Genomic DNA, 19,559 nt, shown 5'->3' with positions numbered 1-19,559 from the left:
CTTAATTGTAGGGTGTGAGCTAAAACTTGTATTTAAGTTTGGCATAGCTATTCTATACCCTTCCTATATCGAACATCATTTTGACTGTCCAATGCTCAGTGTTCTAAATGTAATCTGACTACTTTTTACCCCTTTTAATTAAATCTTTCTTTAGATTAAAAGACTTTGTCCAATTGATCAAAACCATTTGCTCATGTGTAAAGTCCCAAATAAAGGCACGAAACAACGTAATTGGTGGTAGGAAAGTTAAGTGGTGTTGTCATGAAGTGGATCATACAAAGAGCAGTGTAAACCTAAAAGTTTGTTCTCCGCAAAAATATTTGGGTTGGGGTACTGGGGCCAATTGAACATTTTAAAACAATTTACTTTAATTAGTACTTCAAATGTTCATAGTTTTAGTAATATCTTTTAAATTATTTTGATATTAGTTTTATGGTGTGAACTTTAATTGTTTTAAAATTCACTTGAGAACCTGCAGGGTTTTATAGAACTTTTTTGAATTTGCAGCATCATAAATGTTCTCAAATTTTTGTTTTGATTTCTAAGAATTCTGCAGGGAATCTTTTGGCAACTTTAAAAACGCATTTTCAGGAGGTCTTGATGTATGAGGATCCCAAACTCCAGCAAAAAGCCTTGGCCTGTATTCCTGTCCGAGAACTGAGAAAAAGAGCTAATGGGAAGTTATTAAGTGCTACAAAACTGGATCCAGGTATGACATTTGTTTAAAGAAATAAATTTGATTGATTAACTAAGGAATGGAACCTAAGTACCAAAAAATGCATAAGTGGGAAATCTGAAATAAAAACAGAAGATGCTGGAAACGGTCAGCACCCGTGGAGAGACAGACAGACACGATTAATGTTTCCTTTGTCATTTTAAATGTTTTGAGTGCCCGGAAGAGAAAAAGAAAGCATGGAGTCAAGAAGATTGGTAAATCATGAGTAGTAAAGTAGAGGCAAGTCCAGACCACTACTCTCAACCTCAAAGAACTATAGAGGCAGTCATTTAAATCTGAGATGGGTTTTTCCAATTCCGAGGAAAAATGAGGATTCTGAGCAACGGTCCAAGTTGAGATCAGTCCTGGTCTCGATGACAGGACAAGTTCAAGAGGATCATCTGATCTATTTACGCCTCTGTTGTTTTATTCTGCTGTCATACTGCAGGTTGCAAAGTCATGAATCTGGGCCCATGATTTTCCAAAATGTTAAGTAAGGAATAAATTGCAAGTGAATGTCACTTGTAACTGGGATCTGTGGCAGAGGCAGATCGACCATACTGTGCATCCTTTGGGCTACAAGGAAGGATTAGAATAGTTGCTTCTACAAAATTGGATCTTACCATACAATTCAAGTTTAGGTGCTTCAGTCATAGCATTCTACAGCACAGAAACAGACCCCTTCGGCCCATCTAGTTCATACCAAAATGTTACTGTGCCTAGTATCATCAACTAGCACTTGGACCGTAACCCTCCATACCCCTCCCATCCACGTACTATGCAAACTTCTCTTAAATTTGAAATCAAACCTGCATCCACCACTTCCGTGCAGCTCATTTCACACTGGCAATGCCGTCTGAGTGAAGACATTCCCACTCATGTTTCCCTTTAGCATTTCATCTTTTACCCTCAACCCAGAATCAGAATCAGGTTTAATATCACTAGTATAGGTCGTGAAATTGTTGCTTTGCAGCAGCACTACATTGCAATACATAATAATAAAAATAAGTAGTATAAAAAGAGTGGGGAAAAATACTGAAGAGGTATTCATGGGTTCATTGTCAATTTAGAAGTCTGATGGTGGAGGGATAGAAACTGTTCCTTAAACATTGGGTGTACCTCTCCAGGCTCTTGTACCACCTCCTTGGGGTAGCAATGAGAAGAGGGCATGTCCTGGGTGATGGGGGTCCTTAATCATGGATGCCACCTTTTGAAGGTGTCCTGGATGCTGATGAGGAGAGGCTAGTGCCCTTGATGGAACAGGCTGAGTTTACAACATTTTGCAGTTTTTACTGATTCTGTGCTACACCAGACAGTAAAGCTACAAGTTAGAATGCTGTCCATCATACTGTAAATCTGTAAAAATACTTGTGTATCTTGAGGTCATGAATGCAAGTTCTTTCTTTTCCTCCAAAAGGGACAATAGTAAACCAGGAAGACTTCTTGTTGCTAGAGCTCCTACGGTGGTTTAAAGAAGATTTTTTCCAGTGGGTAGACTGTCTTCCCTGTAGCACGTGCGGAGAAAGAACAGAATCATCTGGTTCACTTCCACCATCCAGTGAAGATCAAAGATGGGGTGCTGGAAGAGTTGAAAATCATCTTTGTCGTAAATGTCACACCAGCAATCGATTTCCAAGGTATGTAGGACCATGATGTACAGTCTCTTATGCAATGTGACCACTTGCATTAAAACAATTGTCCGACGTAATTCTCTTTTCTTTGGCTTGAGGATTATAAAAAATTACGATATAATTGATTTATTATTGTCATGTACCAATTTACAGTTATATTCCTTCTGATCAAATCATTCTGAGCATAAGTACATTGAGATAGTACAGAGAGAAAAGCAATAACAGAATGCAGAGAGCACAGCTCAGCACGTTAGGAACAAGCTTCCCCTCGATGTACTTTGTATATACTTCTCACTGCTTCAGTAAAGCACACAGCATAACCAAAGACCTCACCCACCCTGGACATCCTGTCTCTTCACTTGCCCATCAAATCCTGATGAGGAGTTTTGGCCCCAGAACGTCGGATGTTTATCATTTCCATTGATGCTGCCTGACCTGCTGAGTTCCTTCAGCATTTTCTGTGTGTCGCAGAAGAAATAAAAGTCTGAATGCATGTACCACCAGGCTCAAGGACAGCTTCTATTCCACTGTTATCAGACCCTTGAACTGACCTATCGTATGGTAAGCTGGGGTCTTGGTGTCACTATCTACCTTGTAATGATCTTGCATTTTATCATTTATCTGCACAGCACTTTTTCAGTAGCTTTTACACATTATTCTGCATTGTTGTTGTTTTACATTATTCTAGCTCAGTGCTCTGTATAACTATTTGATATGTATAAAGTGTGCAAGACAATTTCTTTTAACTGCATCTTGGTGCATGTGACAATAATAAACCAATACTGATATAATGTTACAGTTGAGTATTTGATGTTCAGACTAGCCTAAAGTTTCTTAAAACTCATTTCCAGCCACACAAGTTTTCACCAGAAGTACATTTCTTATTAATTCTTAAACATTAATTTTTTTCTTAAACGACTAGTTTACTTCTGGTTTCCATTTGAAGTTTACGCATTATCTCTTTACCTACAGAGGGATACTGATACCTTAGGTTAACTGTTTTAATGTGTCTACTCTTCTCACATATTATATACCGTGATTTCTTAATCTGTGAATGAATATAAATTATTCTCATGAATTCCTTAGAAGTGAAACAAGAATACCTGTTTTATTTTTAAATCACTGTGCATCTTTTGCTCAGAAACAAATACTTTATAGATACTAAAGCAATACAACTTCTTCTTGAATTATATTATAAGCATTTAAAGCCTTTCTGCAAAGGTTAAAAAATATATACTGTATAAAAAATTAAATTTAGTACTGCAAAAAGAGAGCAGAAAAAATAGTGAGGTGGTGTACATGGGTTCATTGTCCTTTCAGAAATCTGATGTTGGAGTGTTAATGAGCTGAGTTGATTATTATTCGAGTGTGGTAATAAGATGACGTACCAGAATAAGGTGTCTTAACCCTAATTTATTATAATGAAAATAGAAAGCACAAAGTAAGTCACAAAGATTTCAGGGCTAATGATTCTTAGTCACCACTTGATTGTGGCTGTTGTTGGGGGAAACTCTGAATTCCGACTCACTCATGAAATCACCCTGGGTTCTAGGCACTGATCACTTTTCCTCAGTCTACGAGGCAAAATCCAAGGAACCGAGAGAAAGGTGCCCCAATAAATACGAGTTTCACAAGTGCAGAGGGACACACAGATACAGACAAGCTCCTAGATTTTTTTTTGTTCTCATGCCATTAACTCAGCCTGGTTTCTTTCACTCAAACAACACGTGTTCATTAACACAGTGTTCAAAGTATCCTTATAAATTATTTTTAGACACTTGAATGGTCACTCCTTATCCATCAGTCTGCCAATGTTTTGGATTTAACCTTCCTTTAGTTACAAAAGAACATTAATATTACTAATAAGTGATAAGCTTGAACCCAAAGAAAAAGAATCCATCAAGCCAACTTAACAGACATTAAGAAAGAATCCATCAAGCCAATTTGACAGACACTAAGAAAGAATCCAATTGCTATCAACAAACAATTGACATTAACAAACCTGCGGTGTTTGTTACAGGCAGGCTACAGGCTGTGAGCTCACAAAGAGTTAAACTGTCATTTTAAGTTTAAAGTGAAAGGTCCTGGCTCAGGTGATGCTTCAGAGACTCATTAGCAACATCACCGAGTCAATGCTGCCTGAATCACAACGTGGATTTAGGAAGAACAGGAGCACAATTAACATGATCTTTACAGCCCGGCAGCTTCAGGAAAAGTGCCGGGAGCAACATCAGGACCTGCTTATGGCCTTTGTCGACCTTTCCAAGGCACTCGACACTGTGCAAAGAGAGCTCTTATGGGATGTTCTCCTCAGGTTTGACTGTCCCAATAAATTTGTTAACATCGTCCGCCAGTTCCACGATGGGATGACTGCTCGGGTGCCTATAGGAGGATAAAAGTCCGAGCCCTTCCTTGTACGCACAGGGGTGAGGCAGGAATGTGTACTAGCGCCAGTGCTCTTTAACATCTTCCTCTTGTGTGTTACCAAGCTTCTCCACAACGAGACTGAAGACAGCAGCGGTGTGGCAGTGGATGTCAGATTAGATGGCAACCTTTTTGACATCAGGAGGCTCCACGCAACCACCAAACTCCGTAGAGAGCGGGCCTGGAGCTGCAGTATGCAGACGACTGTGCTCTTGTGGCCCATACTCCGGAAGATCTTCAGACTGTCCTTGCTGTGGCGGTGAGAGCGTACAGCAAGATGAAGCTGACTGTCAATACCACCAAGACAGAAGTGGTTTGCCAGTGGAGTACCAGTGTCCCACCCACTCTACCTGCCTTCACTGTTGGTGATGAAAAGCTGTCAGTAGTGCCATCTTTCAAATATCTGGGGAGCATTCTCTCTGAGGATAGCGGCATTGACAACGACATCCAGAGGCACATTAACCAGGCATCAGCTGCCTTTGGGAGACTTCGGCGTAGAGTCTTTCAGAACAGAAGCCTTTGTCCCTCCACAAAGGTCACCATACACCAGACGGTCTGTGTCACTACCCTCCTTTATACCTGTGCAGCTTGGGTAACCTACAGCCGTCACATCAAGTCCTTGGAGCACTTCCACATAAACTGCCTCTAGCGCATCCCAGGAATTACCTGGTGTGAGCGGGTGCCTCACACTGAAATACTTGTAAAGACCAACTGCAGAAGTATTGAGGCCATGATCACCCAGTGTCAGCTGCAATGGCTGGGGCATGTGATAAGGATGCCCCCATGTTGGCTACCCTGCAGAGTGTTTTATATATATAGCCAGCTACGTCATGGTCGACGCTCAGCTGGAAAGCCGAAGAAGCGCTATAAGGACCAGATGAAGAATGCTTTAAGGAAGTTCAGGATCAGACCGGAGGACCTGGGGGATGTTGCTGCTCACCGTACCACGTGGCGACAGCTGTGTAGGGACGAGGTTCGTATTCTGGAGATGGAAAGAACAACCAGAAGACAGCAAAGAGAGCCAGGAGAAATGCAGCCATGTTTGCCACCACCACTACATATACATGTCCCACCTGCAATAGAACTTGTGGGTCCAGGATAGGACTTTATAGTCATCAAAGATCTCACCGTTAAAGGAGTGGATGTCATCATCATCGGATTTCGATGGACAACCAAAGAGAGAAGAAAAAGACATTCATCCAGTATGTTACAAAATTTAGTACAACAAAGAAGGGAAAGAAGCTGTTCCTGAAAAGTTGTGTGTGTGTGTGTTCAGGCTCCTGTACCTCCCCCGATCACAGTAATAAGAGGGCATGTCCTGGGTGATGGGGGTCCTTAATGATGGATGCCGCTTTTTGACAATGTCCTCAATGCTGCAGAGACTACTGCTAAAATCTTGGTCAAGATGCAGGTTTTAACAAGGAACCAAAAAGAAGATAGCTTGCTACTAGCAATGAATTGTAGAACTTGGGACCCAGAAGTGTGAAGTTGCAATCATCAGTAATGATCAGAAGGAATATATGGGATGCCTAAGCGGTAGGATCACAACTTAAAGTTTAGAGCAGAGGGAGGATACTTTGATTGGGGTGGATAAGTTCATTGTTGAACAGACTGACAACTGGGGAAAAAAAAGTCAATTCCATTTCTTTTCTGTCTATGAATAGAGGTTCAGGGCAAAATTGTCTAATTTTGACAAAATGTTGGGCAGATTTATTTATTTATTTATTATTGGAGATACTGCATGGAAGAGGCCTTTCTGGCCCTTTGAGCTATGGGGAGGGAGGGAGCGTGGACTCAGACCATGAGAGGCCTGCGCTGGGCATTTTCATGCCTTATAAGGCGCAGATTGGAAGTCTATGGGGCGCCACTCCTCGCACAGACACTAGAGCAATGTGTGGTTCAGTGCCTTGCTCAAGGACACAGACACACTGCCACAGCTGAGGCTTGAACTAGCGACCTTCAGATCACTAGACGAACGCCTTAACCAAGCTATGGTGCCCAGCAACCCGCTGATTTAACCTTAGCCTAATCATAGGTGAATTTCGGTACATCTTTGGACTGTGTGAGGAAACCCTTGTGCACATGGGAAGAGGCATACAAGCTTGCTTGTAGCAGCATCAGTTTTGAACTTGGAACTCCAGAATGCCCCGAGCTGTAATGCTGTCACAGGAACATGCCCTGATGCCCATTTACAGGGCTGCTAGGAAGTTTGTGAACCCTGTAGAATTTTCTCTATTTCTGCATAAATATAACCTAAATGTGATTAGATCTTCAACTAAATCCTAAAACTAGATAAAGAGAGCCCAATTAAATAAATAACACAAAAATGTACTTGTTAATTTATTGAAGAAAATGTTTATTAGGGTATATTTATGCAGAAGTAAAATTCAGCAGGGTTCACAAACTTTCTAGCACCAGTATATAAGCAATTTCTTGAAGTATTTGGCTAGGTTCCTCCTTTTTTATTATAGCTGAATAATTACATAGTCAACCTGTGCTGCTTTTGCATACCCATTGCTTCTGTCTGTCTGTATAGAATGGAAATTGCAAAGTAGTTTACCTTCTGTGTCTTTCTTTACATCAGTTTGGCAGTGTATTGAAATTGATGTTCATTCTGTGAACTGTGCAGGTATAACCATCCAGAGAAATTACTGGAAACCAGAAGAGGGCGGTGTGGAGAGTGGGCCAACTGCTTCACACTTTGCTGTAGAGCCCTGGGATTTGAAGCAAGATTTGTCTGGTGTACAACAGGTAATAACTTTTGTTACTGTTGGATTCTGATGTTTTTAATTCAAGGTTCTTTTGGTAGTTGGGATATAGGGGAAAGGAATAAGCGTTTGTTGGTTATGGCTGATGGTCGAGGAGCATAGTCAACTATGTGGTACAAAGCTGTGGCATATAGTTAGAAAGTGGGGGTGGGGTAAAAAATCTGTTTTGTTGAATTAGAATGTAGGATAGTTATTTTTTCTTGTATTTTCCTTGTAATTTAATTTACCTTTGCTTGCTTATAATTTTTATGTAATCACATATGCATGTAATAGTTCAGTAATTTTTTTTAGTAATTGTATAGCTGATTCTGTATTTTCTAGAATTTTCTCAGTTTTTCTGTAGCAGTTATCTTCCACTTGAATCTGGCTGTTTAATAGGATAATTGTTATCACTAGAATGTCATCTCTAATCTCAGTATGACAGGGCCACAACTTATTTTTGTTTGTCCATGCAGCATTTAATGAAACATCTGTAATCAGCAAGTATCCTGCCCCATTCTTAACTTCCAAAAAACCTCTGGATCAATCTCGCCAGATCCAACAGTTCGTTCCCCAAAAGCAAGATATCGGTGGAGTAGTTGATTGTGAAATATAATTATTTTCCTTGTTCTGCAGCAGAACACATTAAAATTAATTTCCCACTTTGCCATTGTGAATGTCACCTCGAAGATAGCTAATTCGAATAGAAAAACCACTGAGCTGTTATACCACCTCTTGTATAACTGATGAATGGCAAACCACTAACAGCATTTAACTTGAAAAGTTAATTCAACTACTTGGTTGGTTATTACTTAAGAGCTCGTTCTACTGACCTTTCAGGCTACTTACTTGTACTTCCTGACATCAGATACCTCCCATATCTAATAAAGTGGTCACTGAGTGTACGTTCATGGTCTTCTGTTGCTGTAGTCCATTCACTTCAAGGTTCAAGTTGGGCATTCAGAGTTGATCTTATAACGCATGGTTATTTGAGTTACTGTTGCCTTCCTGTCAGCTTGAACCTGCCTGGCCGTCCTCCCCTGATCTCTCATTAACAAGGCATTTTTGCCCACAAAGCTGCTGCTGACTGGGTGCCTGTCCTTTTTCACACTATTCTCTGTAAATTCTAGAGACTGCTGTGTGGAAAATCTTAGGTGATCAGCAGTTTCTGAGATACTCATCTAGTACCAACAATCATTCCACAGTCAAAGTCACTTAGATCATGTTTCTTCCCTATTTGATCTGAACAACAACTGTACCTCTTGACCATGTCTGCTTGTTTTAATGCCACATGATTAGCTGATTAAATATTTGCATTAATGAGCAAGTGTACCCAATAAAGTGGCCACTGAGTGTATATACTGAAGGAATTCTGATCCTAATAAACGATTGCTTAGTAGTTACTGGGTTTAAATTATAAATTATAATTCAGGTTGATGTACAGTTAACTCAATCAAATAAGATCAGGTTGTTTGTATTCAGGATCAGCTTTCAGGACTTAAGCCCAGGTATTTTTACAAAGTTCATTTAGCTGTTGCTAGCGTAATCGGAAGACCAGCTTTCATTAAGGGAACTGAGCTTGGTTATCTTTTCAGATCATGTGTGGACAGAAATTTATTCGGTCTCCCAGAAAAGGTGGTTGCACTGTGATCCCTGTGAAAATGTCTGTGACAAACCGCTCCTCTATGAAATTGGATGGGGAAGGAAGTTGTCTTATATTTTTGCGTTTTCAAAGGATGAGGTAAAATTTGCAATTGTTTACATTCTGTTTGGTTAACAATCATGTAAAAGTTTCTACATCATGATTAAATGTAGATTCTAAAGAACAGTTAGCAGCCAGTGTAATAGTTAAAATAATTTTAATAATTTAATACCTTATTAAGATGTGTTGAAGTCTTAATTTCATTAAATTTTTGTTATAATTGTTATTATATTATAGTTAATATTAAAGATTAGCTTTATTTGTGATATGTACAGTATATACAATGAATTCCATTAAATTGTAAGAATAATTTATTATGTAAATATAAATTGATTTGATTGTTTAATCATAATTAAATTGAATTATTAAAATAAGTAATTAAATATATTATGTAAAAATAAGGTTTTATAATATAAAATACCAAATGTACATTTGTTGCAAAGAATAGTTTGTTGTTTTAACCCTGTTCTCTGAAGGTGTTTTTTTCTAAATTGGTCATTGATTAAGTTAAGTTGTCAAATTCACTTTCCAAGACTACAAGGAACTTGAAAAACTTTCAGTTGTCTAATATATTTCTCTGGTTGCGAGTGAAGCTGCCAAAGCTCTTTCTTTTCTACCTTTGGTTGACCTAGGAATTACTAATGGTCTTCCCAAGATGACAGAGTTCTTCATATTGGTGAAGCTCTCTCACAGTGGTGTTAATGAACATTTCAAGATTCATGTTAAGTGACAATGGTGCGGGAATTGAAAAGAAGCTTGGAGCTAATAGTTTTCCAAAAATATTAATGCTTTTTTCTTTATGATGCCGATTTGAATAGAGTAAGGGTCAGTTAGTGTAGTTGCATTGATGTTGGTGATCACTATAGTCAGAATACATTAGTGAAAAAATACAGTTCCAATGCAAAAGGCAGTGATCAGCAGAGGTGCTATATCATGCAAGTATCAGTAATGCTTCTGAATTTCAGTTGGGGCTTCTTTTCAGAGATTTGACAAGATTTTAGCAGTCTGTGGGCTTCTTGCCACTCCTACTGTTTGTATGACATGTGCAGCTAAGATTCTGGTAATGGTCATAGTCATACAGCATAGAAGAGACCCACCATGCCCGTGCCAATCTTTTTGTTCATCTGCATGAATTCCATTTTCCCACTTTAGGACTGTATCCTGCTCTGCCTTGCCTATGCAAGTGCATGTCTAAATGCCTTTTAAGTATGATGATTGTATCTAATACAGGTATCTCCATTCAGTTTTCTTTCATATAAATTCTTTACACCCTTAATCATAATATTTTCTTCAGCTGCTAATTGAGCAACATAGGAAATCTTAAATTTTGTTTTTTTTTTGTGTGTGTATTTAAATCCCTCTTTAGCCTTGCTGTTTCTCAACCCACCTCAATCTTGAAATGCTCAGAACTCCTGTGATACTGTCTCTCAATTACTTCACTACTTCTAACTTTGGAGCTTCATCCATCCATGCTGTTTAAAATAGAATGGAAACTTCGGATCTCTTTACTGCTTAATACCCTAAATAAAACTAAAGTTTTTGATCAGCAGTTGTTGAATGAAATTTGTCATAATGTTCCACTTACCCTTTCAGGTGGTTGATGTTAGCTGGAGATATTCATGCAAGCACACAGAGGTTCTGACTCGCAGAACACAACTCAGTGAAGGATTGTTACGAGAAACCATTAATAAATTAAATTCTGAGGTAAAATATTATCTGTATGGGGTATAAAGGTGAAAATATATCTGTGCTAAATATAAGAGATTCTACAGATGCTGGAAATCTGAAGCACACACACAAAATGCTGGAGATAGTCAGCAGGTCAGGCAGCATCTATGGAAATGAATAAAGAGTTGGCATTTCAGGCTGAGACCCTTCATCAATGAGTCCTGAGGAAGGGTCTTGTCCTGAAACGGCAACTGCTTATTAATTTCAATGAAATGAAATGTCCATATCATTTCATATTTCCTTGCAACATGGATGGAGAGTGTAATGGCCTGGCACACAGTACAATCCCATTCACTCAATATTTTTTCCTCTAGCTTACACTCCTCACATTTTCAACAACAACTGCACAGAAACGACAGCTTTTCTCCTACATGCTGATGGCACTTTATGTTAATATACCAAACTACATGTTTTGGGATGTGGAACAGTTAAACCGTAAGAAATAGGAGCAAAATTAGGCCATCTGCCTGTTGAGTCTGCTGCTGTTTCAATCACGGCTGATTTATTGTCCCTCTCAACCCCATTCTCCTACCTTCTCTCCATAATCTCTGACCTGCTTACTAATGAAGAATCTATTCATCTCTGCTTTAAATATACCCAGTGACTTGGCCTTCACAGCCATATGGCAGTGAATTTCACAGATTCACCTTTCTCTAACTAAAGAAATTGCTCCTCATCTCTGTTCTAAATGGATGGGCTTGTATTCTGAAGTTGTGACCTCTGGTCTTGGATTCTCCCGCTATTGAAAATATTGACAATATGCAGTTTACCTGACTATCATAACATTGTCCTTTTACATGCCTTTTTAATCTCATAATTTGTACTCATAGATAGATATACTTTATTGATCTCGAGGGAAATTGGGTTTCATTACAGCTGAACCAACCAAGAATAGAGCATAAATATAGCAATACAAAAACCACAAACAATCAAACAACAATATGCAAACTATGCCAGATGGAAAATAAGTCCAGAACCAGCCTATTGGCTCAGTGTGTCTGACCTTCCACGGGAGGAGCTGCAAAGTTCGATGGCCACAGGCAGGAACAACCTCCCGTGATGCCCAGTGTTGTATCTCGGTGGAATATGGCCGGAGTCCAACAGCAAAAAGTTCAATATCCGGTCTACAAACACGTTCCTCGATCGTAATATGACCAGGATTGCACCATCCGTTGTTAACCAGAACAGCAAGCCCCCAACTCCTTTACGCTTACTGCTGTCAGTGCACTTCAGGTCAGCCCGAATGGTCTGGAAGCCCTCCATGGAAAAGTTTTTGGTCGGGTATGTCATGCAGATACTGTTCAGAGGCCTGTATATAATTCCCATCAGGGTCTTTTTGACCCTTGCAATTTCTGAACTCTACCCACAAGTATTCTGTTACCTTCCAATCCTATGTCACCTCTATATTAGGATTTGGTTTCATTTTTTTTTAACTAACTGAAACACCCCACCTCCTCTGCCTACCTGCCTGTCCTTTTGATACAATGGCATTCTTAGATGTAAAGCTGCCAACTATGATCTCCTTTCAGTCACGACGCAGTGATACCCATGTCATACCTGCCTATTCCTAACTGCAGTACAAGATCATTTACCTTAATCCATACACTGTTTGCATTCAAATATAACCCCTTCAGTCCTGTTTTCATCACACTTTTTGATTTTGTCCCATGTTACATTTCAACTCATCTGACTAACTGCAATTTTGCCCTATTATCTGCCTGTCCTTTTTCACAATCTCACTATGCATTCTATCTACTTGTATACCAATTGACCCATGCTCAGCCCTATCACTCTGGTTCCCATCTCCTTGCCAAATTAGTTTAAACCTTCCCCAACAGCTCTAGCAAACCTTGCATGGATATTGGCCCCCCTCGGGTTCAGATGTAACCCATTTTTTTTGTACAGGACAGGCTACATCTTCCTCAGAAGATATTCCAATGTTCTAGAAATCTTAACCCTGCCCCCGCAACAGTTAATCAGCCACTCATCTGCCAAATCATCCTATTCTTACCCTCACTGACGCGTGGTACAGGCAGCTATCCAGAGAATACTACCCTGGAGGTTCTACTTTTCAGCCATCTTCCATAACTCCCTATATTCCCACTTCGGGACCTCCTCTGTTTTCCTACCTATGTTGTTAGGACCAATATGTACTACAACTTCCGGCTGCTTTGTGGCTCTGGACTCTGGAGCATGTGTAGATGGAGACAAAGATCTATGGGCAGCTTAATTTGAGGAAGCTGTTTCACAGTCCCTCACAATTGATAGAGGAAATGACTTCAATGTATGTGTGGTGGCTGGGTCTGTCCCATGCAGTTGTCAAGAAGAGGGCTAACGCTGCAACACTGGATGAGCAGAATCACATTTGCTGAGATTCTCTCCTGCTGTTTGAGAGAGGAGACCACCAATGTTATTAGATGTGAAATCAGCTTAATTGTTCACTGAACCAAAACAAGTTTCAAACCTTGGGCATTTAATGATCTGTGATCTGGTCATAAGCAGTTGGAGGAGAAACATCATATTCCATTTTGGTATCCTCCAAACTGATATGGCCACTCTTCAGTTGGAGAAGTAACACCTTGTATTTCGTCTAGACGACCTGATGGTATAAACTTTGATTTCTCTAACTTTTGGTAATTTCTCTATCCTTTCCTTCCCCCCCCCCCCCTTTTCCATTCCCCATTCTGGTTACCCTCTCACCCTTTCTCCTCCCCTGCTCATACTTCCCTTTGATTTTGTTCCTCATTCCATTTCTTCTATACTTTACTGTCTTCTCTAATCAGATCTCTTTTACAGCCCTTTTCCGCTTCCCCCATCCCTTAATTCCCTTTTCACTCACCCACCCAACCCCCTCACCTGGTCTCACTTATCACCTGCCAGCTTGTATACCTTCCCTTCTCCCCACCTCTTATCCTTGCTTCTTGTCCCCTTTGTTTCCAGTCCTGATGAAGGATATTAGCCCAAAATGTCAACTGTTTATTCTCTTCCATAGTTGTTGCCAGACCTGTTGAGTCCCTCCAGCATTTGGTGTATGTGTTATTCAAGATTTCTAGTGTCTGTAGAATCTCTTGTGTTTAGATTTTGCTGTTGATGGGGAGGTGATCAGTTAACATTAGGTACTGTCACAAGTGGAAGCATTTAATCTTAATATAATGATTTTTATTTAAAGTAGATCTTGTAATTAAGGGCACAAATTAATTGAGTTGGATGACTTCATGGTACATGGACCTCTCTGTTTAAGTTGAAATGTGGTTTCACACTGTTCAATAATTGCAGAGAAAACACTTCCTTCCACAAGAGAGGAAACAGGAACTTTTGGAACGGTACATTGTTGAACTTGTTGAATTCATTTCACCGAAGACTCCTAAGCCAGGAGAACTTGGTGGAAGGACATCAGGTTCTGTCATGTGGAGAGTAGCTAGAGGAGAAACTGGATCCCAGGCTCAGGTAATCTCTATTATTTATTACTCTGTAGAAGATGGACAATAAGCACCATCATTTTCCAATTAAATTTGCCTTTTCGAACATCAACTTTTTTTTAGCTCATCAAGCTTTTATTGAAAGCTTTCCACTTAACAGTCCTTTGGTACATATTGAAATTTTAAATTTATACTGTACATTTATGCTATATAAAATTACATGACAAGCCATGTTCTTTTGGCATTATTAGCTTGGAATTTCATAAAACACAGAACAGTACAGCATAGGAGCAGGCCCTTCAGCATGCAATGTTGTGCCAAACCAATTAAATTAGTAATCAAATGGCCAACTAAACTAAACTCCTCTGCCTACACAATATTCATATCCTTCCATTTCAGTCATGTTCATGTGCCTATCTAAACATCTCTCCCGAATGTGCCTGGCTCTAGCACCACCCTTAGCGGCACATTCCGGGCACCCACCACTTTCTGTGAGGAAAATAAAAACTTGACCCTCACACCTTTTTTGAAATTGCTCCCTCTCACCTTGAATGCATAGAGTATTAGAAAGGTACAGTACAGAAATGGGCCTTTTGGCCCATCTAGTCCATGCAGAACCATTTAAACTGCCTATTTCTATTGTTCTGCACTAAGACCATAGCCTTCCATACTCCTACCATCCATGTACGTATCCAAACTTCTCTTAAATGTTGAAATCAAGCTTGCATACACCACTTGTGCTGGCAGCTTGTTTCACACTTTCACACCCTCTGAGTGAAGTTTCCCCTCATGCTCCCCTTTAACTTTTCACCATTCACCTTAACACATGACTTCCAGTTGTAGTCCCATTCAATCACAGTGGAAAAAGCCTGCTTGCATTTACCAGACATAACTTTGTATACCTCTATGTTCCAAGGAATAATGTCCTAACCTTTTCAATCTTTCCTTGTAATCCAGGTCCTCCAGACTTGGCAATATCCTTGTAAATTTTCTCTGTACTCTTTCAATCTTATTTATATCTTTCCTGTAGGTAGGTGACCAAAACTGGGCTTTGATTTATGAAGACCAATGTGCCAAAAGCTTTCTTTACAACTCTATCTAACTGTGACGCCACTTCAATGGATTATGGACCTGTATATTACCAAATCCCTTTGTTCTACTGCACTCCTCAGTGCCCTGCCATTCCCTTTGTAAGACCTACATGCCCTCTGGCCCGCAGACCTACTCAACAGATCAGACAGCATCTATGGAAGGGAATAAACAGTTGACATTTTGGGCTGAGACTGACATTTAAACCCTGGGGGGAAAAGTATTGTCTATTCGATCACGACTCAGGAGCACTTTTTTCCTATATTGTGTGTGAAACATTAAATGAGATGTGTAAATATTTGGAGCTTTGTTGATAGGTGAATGGAACTGTCTGGCACGCTTGGAGTATTGTGTGACTGTGGTACACCTGTTGAGAGATTGAACTTGTTGACATTTTACTGATTTTGGTCATCTAGCTGAGTTCATTGAACTTTTACAGCACATATCCTGGCCATTTCACTCCCAAGTAGAGGTTTTATTAGCCTCCTTTTTTCATTCAAGCTTCACAATAGGCTTTGAGAGCTTCCACGTTCCCCATACATGGAGGTTTCTGACTTTGTGATGAGCTTAGGAAAGCTGCATTTGAAATTTGGCGTGCCTGCTCTCCTGTTTGCTCTGTTGTAGGTTGCAACAAGTCATCAGAATCAGAAGCACAAAAACAATCGGAGAAAGCATCCGGATCAAGTTATTATCACTGATTTGTTATTTTGTATCAGCAGTACAGTGCAATGTGTAAAATATACTATAAATTATTAATATCTATATACAGATGAATGAGTGCAAAAGAGAGCAAAAATTCTAAGGTAGAGTTCATAGTTTAATTGTCTGTTCAGAAATCTGATGGTGGAGGGGAAGAAGCTGTTCCTAAAATGTTGAGTGTATGTCTTCAGGCTCCTGAACCTTTTCTTTGGTAGTAATGAGAAGAGGCCGTGAGAGCCCGTGTCTTGGATGGTGAGGGATGTCCTTAATGATGGATACCTCCTTTTTAGAGGAATCATCTTTTGAAGATGTCTAGGATACTGGGGAGGCTTGTGCCCATGATGGTGCTGGCTGAGCTTACAAACCTCTGCAGCTTTTTCCAATCCCGTACAGTGGTCCCTCATTACCAGATGGTGATGCAGCCAATTAGAATGCTCTCCACAGTAAATCTGTAGAAATTTGCAAGGGTCTTTAGTAACAAACCGGATCTCAAATTTGTAATGAACTATAGCTGCTGGTGTGTCTTTATAATTGTATCAGTATGTTGAGGCTAGGATAGATTCTCAAGATAGGAACCAGGAACTTGAAACTGCTCACCCTGTCCACTGCTGATCCCTCGATGAAAACTGGTGTGAATTCACCCAATTTCCCCTTCCTGAAGTCCATAGTCAATTACTTTCTTTGGTATTACTGATGGTGAATGCACAATTGTTGCAACACCACTCAACCAGCTGATCTGTCTCACTCTCGGAGGCTTCCTCATCACCATTTGAGATTCTGCCAACAATTGGTGAATTTATAGATGGTGTTTGAGTTGTGCCTAGCCACGTAGTGTTGGGTGTAGAGAAGTCTTGTTGCTGATCTACTATCCCAGGACACGTTAGCCAGTGTTGTGCTTATACAATTGTAATTGATTTTTATTTAAGTTTTAGGTCATGAATTTCAGACCCAAGTCTTAACTCAGACTGATTTTAAAACTCAGCCATGTTATGATCACTTCTTCCGAGGGAAACCTTTATAATAACATCATTTACTAATTTTATATTGTTACATAATGGCAGATGGTAAATAGACTACTTAGTTTCTTGACATATTCCTTTGAGAAACCATGCCAAATGCTCTATAATAATTAATCCTTAACTTGATTTGTCCTATCTAAATAATGACGATATCGATCCATGATTATTAAAATGCCTTTTCAACAAACACCCTTTATTTTTTGATTTTTTTTACTCCAAGGCAATTTTTCAGCTTTGATGAAGTTAGCTTCCTGTAAAACACCTTGATGTCCCCTGGGCTCTGGACTGGGGAAAAACAGTCAGCAAGGTTCCATTTCGTCTGGGCTCTAGTGAATTTTCACCTGAGGATTTCTAGTAATAACACACAAATGATTAGCAGGACAGTCAACATTTTGGGTCTGAAGAAGGGCCTTGACCTGAAATGTCACCTAACCATTCCCCTCCGAAATGTTGACTGTTTATTCCCCTCCGCAGATGCTGCCTGACCTGCTCAGCTTCTCCAACAATTTGGGGATTGCTCCAGATTTCCAGCATCTGCCGTCTGTCTTGTGGCTGGCTCACAGGAATGGCACTATCTTTGCCTACACCCTCCATGATTTCTTATCCAGTGCTCTTCTTGGAAAAACCGGAGTTGTAGTGGCAGATATTTTGAATTTCCTCACCCTTAAGCAAGAAATAGCAGAGCAGACTCTATGAGCCAAATGGCCCAATTTTGCTCCTATGCCTTATACTCTATGGTAATTTCACAACTGTTCCTACTAATTTATTGAGTGCAATAATTTAAATACACAGGAGTAAGTTAGGTCAAGGTGAGATTATTTTTCTTCTTTCTACCCTGCAATTTTATGTTTCCTAATAACGTAATTAGTGATGTTGTCATAGGATTTTAACTTTACACTTTGTATTATCTTTGTGTATAGAACGATGGATTTAGTTTCACAGCAACTGACAAAGAAAAAGCAGCAAAGTTATTTCATCTCAAATATAATGCAGCTGAAGATCACTATGTCCGAGTCTCCAACAATAATGAAGTCATTAAAGGCTGGGAAAAAGGTGTATGGAAAATGGATTCTGTATTTCGAAAGGTTGAACAAGATTGGAAAATGGTATGGCTTTGCGCACTGCTTCCATAAACCTTGACTTAGAAAGCCTTTTAGCTTCTCAGTAGGAATTCTCAAAAATTATGATGAAAACTGTTGGGATAAGTAGGGTATTGTTTTTTTTCATTGAACTGGGATTAACCCAATAGTGCAATTGCTTGATAAATCAGAATCAGGTTTAACACCACTGACGTGTATTGTGAAATTTGTTGTTTGTGACAGCAGTACAGTGCAAATATAATTAAAAACTATAAATTACAATAGTAAAATATATATTTTTATTGTAATTTATAGTTAATCTATATATTTAAATAGGTAGTGCTAAAGAGAGCAAAGAAAGAAAAGGATAGTCAGGTATTGTACACGGGTTCATTATCCATTCAGAAATATGGTGGAGGGAAGAGGCTATTCCTAAAACATAGTGTGTCTTTCTTGTGTGTACCTCCTCCTTACTGAGGTAGCATCAATAAATTGGATAGCTGAACAGTAAAATCCATAAGGGTTGTATGTTTGACTGTGGAGACTTCTGATAAAAGATTACCCAAAGCAGTGTCAATCTGTTAATATGGTCAAGGGACATTTCATTACCGAAAGACAGGTTTACAGATTCAGTGAGTGATTATGCAGGAAAGATTAGGTATTTCTAGTCTTGGTGTGGGTTCTGGAGAAAGTGGTGATCTCAGCATCTAGGTTACATGCCTTTAGGTTGATGGAGGGAATTGGAAATCCAGTCAGCATTGTTTTTATTTGGCCAGGGGCCGTTAAGGAAATATCACAAACATAGGTAGGAAGGGATTGAACAAGGGGGGGAAATAAAACAGGGGGGATAAAATTTTTATTTTATTTATTTTGTTTTATTTAGAGATACAGGGCAGAATAGGCCCTACAGGTCCTTTGAGCTGCATCGCCAGCAACAAACCTATTCACGTTTAGAGGACATAACTGCCTAAGCCAGATTTTATTATCCTCCCCTAAATAAATAAAATGGGGAGAAAATGCCGCAGCAACCTCCAACAACTCCAATTTAATCCTACCATTATCATTGAGACAATTTACGGTGACCAGTTAACCTACTTGGTATGTCTTTGGACTGTGGGAAGAAACCAGAACCCCCTGGGGAAAAACCTGTATGTCTTCCAAGGGGAGGATGTACAGAGACGCCTTTTTAAAGAAGACTTCAACAAAGTGCAGTACCAAAGTACTAAATAAAATTGAGGCTTGTGGAATTAGAGATAGATCTGTTTCTTTATATGTATGTGAAAACATTTATATGTTGTCATGCTGCA

The 19,559-nt window shown here is 39.5% G+C and overlaps 1 protein-coding gene across 1 annotated transcript in view; it reads left to right on the top strand.

Annotated features, from left to right (window-relative positions):
* Positions 1-19,559, top strand: part of ngly1 (N-glycanase 1) — a 39,391-nt gene that overhangs the window by 14,133 nt on the left and 5,699 nt on the right. Inside the window, exons 4-10 of the mRNA XM_072283163.1 lie at positions 547-709; positions 2,133-2,352; positions 7,400-7,521; positions 9,113-9,258; positions 10,813-10,923; positions 14,224-14,394; positions 18,094-18,279. Coding sequence (XP_072139264.1) covers positions 547-709; positions 2,133-2,352; positions 7,400-7,521; positions 9,113-9,258; positions 10,813-10,923; positions 14,224-14,394; positions 18,094-18,279 — 1,119 coding nt within the window. The remainder of the gene's footprint in view (positions 1-546; positions 710-2,132; positions 2,353-7,399; positions 7,522-9,112; positions 9,259-10,812; positions 10,924-14,223; positions 14,395-18,093; positions 18,280-19,559) is intronic.

Source organism: Mobula birostris, chromosome 19, assembly GCF_030028105.1.
Source record: "Mobula birostris isolate sMobBir1 chromosome 19, sMobBir1.hap1, whole genome shotgun sequence".
Taxonomy (NCBI): Eukaryota; Metazoa; Chordata; class Chondrichthyes; order Myliobatiformes; family Myliobatidae; genus Mobula; species Mobula birostris.
This window is presented reverse-complemented; position numbering and strand designations above follow the sequence as displayed.